At 38.8% G+C, this 4,452-nt stretch overlaps 1 protein-coding gene across 1 annotated transcript; it reads left to right on the top strand.

Moving 5' to 3' along the window:
* The first annotated feature begins 666 nt into the window (after nt 1-666).
* On the top strand, nt 667-2,997 carry LOC139432692 (uncharacterized). The gene has a single exon (XM_071201455.1). The coding sequence runs from the start codon at nt 667-669 to the stop codon at nt 2,995-2,997; it is 2,331 nt and encodes a 776-aa protein (XP_071057556.1).
* The last annotated feature ends 1,455 nt before the right edge of the window (nt 2,998-4,452 follow it).

Genomic DNA, 4,452 nt, shown 5'->3' with positions numbered 1-4,452 from the left:
CAGAGAGATCGCTCTCTTCTGTTCGAGATCGCGAACAATCGACCACGAGTCAGTGCAATTCCGATAAAATCGTAAGTTTTTTTATGTATAAAAAAGGGGAACAATATAATAATACCATTAATTTCACACCGATCTATTATTAACCTTTAGTACATTTTTATCACGAATCTACGAATCAGCCCTTTATTTAAAGTTGTTGTCTGGCTTCTTGCCTGCGCAAACATTGGTCCTTCGAGCCGGATCTTATTCCCAAATATCATTTTTCTTTTTGGCTTATTTGTTACTTTTGCGTCGTTACGCCATCATTTTACCCCATTTCTCATTAATTTTATCCACGTTTTTTCGGTCCTCCACGTTCGACGTTTCGAACATCTGGTACCAAAAACTGGATCAAGCTATTTTTAGCATCACCTTTTATGTTCAAATTCTGATTCTTACCTTATTGGTCGAATTCAGCCTAAATCGTCATTACCTATTTAAACGAAGTATTTCTAATAATACGCCTTTGTTTAATTCTTCACCTTGTTGAATTTAACATTGTCCGTTTCGTACTCGAGAATTATTTCTCACTCTTATTCCTCAAATTGTGACTCGTTGATAATTAAAATTTATCTTCCTAATTCATTATCTAAAAAAAATATATATATTATTTTCTTTTATCTCACCATGAGCGCCGAAAAGCTTACAAGACTCACCTTACGCCGTACTAGCGCCTCTAATCACTTACAAGAATGCCTAGCTCTCAGTAAAGATCCCTCTGATCCTCTAACAAATTCCATTTTTCTTGAACGAGCGCAGGATATTGAGAATAGTTATAAAGATTTTCAAACAGCTCATAATGCCATTATTGGAATCATTGACGAAGCTGACTTTGAGACTCACGATAAAGTTCGAGAAAACGCATCTACTGTTTACTATACCATTAAAGCCGCCTTCCATCAACGTTCGCCACCTCCTACAACAAGTAGGGATGTTCCCTTACCAGAAGCTCCGAAGCTCAATAAAATCTCACTGCCAACTTTTGATGGTAATTACAAAGACTGGCATACGTTTTTTGACCTGTTCCGGACCCTGGTTCATGAAAACAATTCGTTGTCATCCATTGTCAAGTACCAGTACCTTCTCACCTCTTTAAAGGGAGAACCCTTTAATCTTTTAAAGGGATTGCCAGTAACAGAGGCTAATTATGAAACGGCTTACAATACTTTAAAGGGAAGATACAATAATAAACGGCATTTAGCCACATTGTATTTCTTGGAAATTTTTCATGTAAAACCTCTGAAAGACGAATCTGTAAAGAATTTTCGAGCATTAATTGACACATTTCATGAGAATGTTGAGGGTTTCCGCACCTTAGGATTTCCCGTAGAACAATGGGATTTCTTTCTGTTCAATTTAGTGCTTCCAAAATTGACAGACGCAATCAGAACCACCTACGAAGCAGAACATACTGATACCGACATTCCAACATATGTTCAGCTAATGACCTTTCTTGAAAAGAGAGCAAAGGCACTAGAATCCGTCTTACTAATGTCGGGGGATAAAACTTCCCTTATGCGGTTCAAGCCCAACACACGGGAAAAGGCAGTGAATCTGAAACTTGAACATCTTTCCGCAAAACCGCAATCATCTAAATGTATTTTATGCCCAGAAATGCATCCCATCTATCGATGCCACGTTTTTAATGGAAAATCAGCTATTGAAAGGTTGGCAATTGCTCGAGAGCACAATTTATGTCGTAACTGCCTTAGCCAAAACCATGCCACACATAATTGCTCATCTAACCGTACCTGTCGCATTTGCAACCAGCATCATCACTCGTCACTTCATCTTAAGGGTCCAGGCTCTGCAGCTATTCATGTGGGGACTTCCTCACATAAAATGTCTTCTGAAACAAACGACATACCTCATAATGTTATATTGCCAATAACACCCGTACACATTCGAGATAATTTTGGAATATTACATAAAGTAAATGCTTTAATTGACTCTGGAAGTATGTCAAATTTCATATCGGAAAGGCTCTCAAAGAAGTTACACATACCTAGAAAATACACATCTTGTATAGAGATTCAAGGACTGAACTCGATGACGTCGATCTGTAAAAAGGGATCAATTGATTGTTCCGTTCAATCTATTCATGGTCAAAAACCACCCTTCCAATTCAAAGCTATTATAACCCCAAGCATTTGCTCCAATCAACCCTCAGCTTCCTCTATTGCTTCCCTGTACTCACATCTTAAACACCTAAACATAAATTCAGATAACAACATTCCTACCATCTCGGTCGATCTCTTACTGGGAGCGGAATCGGTTCCTCAGATATTTACCGAAGGTCGCATTCAGGGCGGATCTCATGAGCCCATCGCTGTCAATTCCGTTTTTGGATGGATTCTTATGGGGAAGTCTTCTCTTTCCGATGCAACCCACAACTCGACATGTCTTTCAACCACCAATGCCTCTTTGGAAAAGACGATTCAGAATTTTTGGGAATTGGAATCAGTTCCGAACCCAGTTACGTCATCACCTGAAGATGAAATATGCGAAAGACATTTCGTTACAAATTATAAAAGAACTGAAACAGGAAGATTTATGGTTTCTTTGCCTTTTAAAAAAAATACTCCACTGTTGGGAAGCTCTTACCAAAATGCATTGAAGCGTTTTATTTCTCTTGAAAAGAGATTGTTGCACAATTCAACGTTACGTCTCGAGTATGTCAAGTTTATGAAAGACTATCTTCAGCTTAATCATATGTCCCTTATCTCTTCTTCGGATCCTTTACCTTCTGCCACTTATTATATCCCGCATCATTGTATTCTCCGTCCCACCAGCTCCTCCATCAAATTGCGAGTGGTTTTTGATGCTTCGGCGACCACATCCAACGGTCAATCACTTAATGACACATTGTTGATAGGACCCAAGCTACAGCAAGATATTGTTAAGATCTTATTGTCTTTTCGCTGTTTTAATTTTGCGTTCATCTGCGACATAAAATAGATGTATCGACAGATTTTGATATCACCGGTTGACCGGGGCTTAACGTATCCTTTGGCGTTTCACCCCGACTGAACCAATTCAAGAATACGCATTAAATACAGTCACGTATGGAATTGCCTCATCTCCTTTTCTGGCCTTACGTACCCTTCTAGAACTCGCCAATCTTCACGCTGATGAATATCCAAGGGCTACAGCCGTGTTGAAAAATCACATCTATGTTGATGATATTGTGGCGGGAGCACCGTCGATCGACGAGGTTTTACAACTGCAAGAGGAACTAATTAATTTACTAAAAAAAGGAGGTTTCGAACTTCGAAAGTGGGCAAGTAATTGTACCAACCTATTACAAGCAGTATCGGAAACACATTTACAGAAGCCAATATCGATGGACGCCAATGAACTCAACTACGTCAAAGTTGTGGGTCTGCAGTGGGATCCAACCATGGATCAATTCAATTATTCCTACTCTTCCCGTCCAAATCACTGTTCTAAACGTTCAATCCTTTCGGAAATTGCTCGGATTTATGATCCATTGGGTTTCCTAACACCTTGCACTTTCAAAGCAAAGGTGTTCATGCAACAATTATGGCAGCTGAAAATTTCCTGGGATGAACCTCCTCCATTTCATATAACTGAAAATTGGGTAACTTTTAAAAATAATCTTCCATTATTATCAGAATGGAACTTACCTCGCTTAATGATCCCTCTTCAAACCCAGTCTATTCAACTTCATTTGTTCTGTGATGCATCCCAACAAGGGTATTGCGCAGTAGCGTATTTACGCTGTCAAACTCCGAACGCTATCCAAACGTCTTTTGTATGTGCTAAATCTCGTGTCGCACCTTTAAAAACAATTTCCATTCCTCGTCTCGAGTTGTGTGGTGCAGTTCTTCTTGTCGATCTGTTGCAGAATCTTAAAGAAATCTTGTCTCCCCTCACAAATCTTGAATCCATCACTGCATGGTCTGATTCACAAGTGACTTTGGCATTTATTGCATCCTCACCAAGCCGATGGAAAGTTTTCATTGCAAATCGTGTGTCCCATATACAAAACATTCTTTCTTCAAAGTCTTGGCGATACATTCCCTCTTTTGATAATCCCGCGGACAGTGGGTCAAGAGGACAAAACAACAGAAATCACGTGTGAACAACAACCAATCTTCGTTCAAACTATTGAAATTAATAGACATGTCATCGACATTCTTTTAATTAAATTTTCATCTCTGACCAAAATACAGCGTATTTTGGCATATGTTCAAAGATTTACCACTCAATGTAAAAAAAAGAGTTATATTACTATAAACTTATCTTTATTTGAAATTCAACGGGCATTAACCACTATTCTCCGTCATGTACAAAACCAACATTTTTCTTCGTTGTTTGCCTCCATAAAAGGAATCAGCTACCCCCTAAACCTTTTCGAAAATTAGCTCCATTCCTTGATAGAGAGGGTTT

This window comes from Onthophagus taurus, chromosome 2 (assembly GCF_036711975.1).
Source record: "Onthophagus taurus isolate NC chromosome 2, IU_Otau_3.0, whole genome shotgun sequence".
Taxonomy (NCBI): Eukaryota; Metazoa; Arthropoda; class Insecta; order Coleoptera; family Scarabaeidae; genus Onthophagus; species Onthophagus taurus.
The sequence above is the reverse complement of the archived record's forward strand: the minus strand, read 5'-3'. Positions and strand labels throughout refer to the sequence as shown.

Coding starts and splice junctions, on each gene's coding strand:
- LOC139432692 (XM_071201455.1), top strand. CDS start 667: ATGAGCGCCGAAAAGCTTACAAGACTCACCTTACGCCGTACTAGCGCC.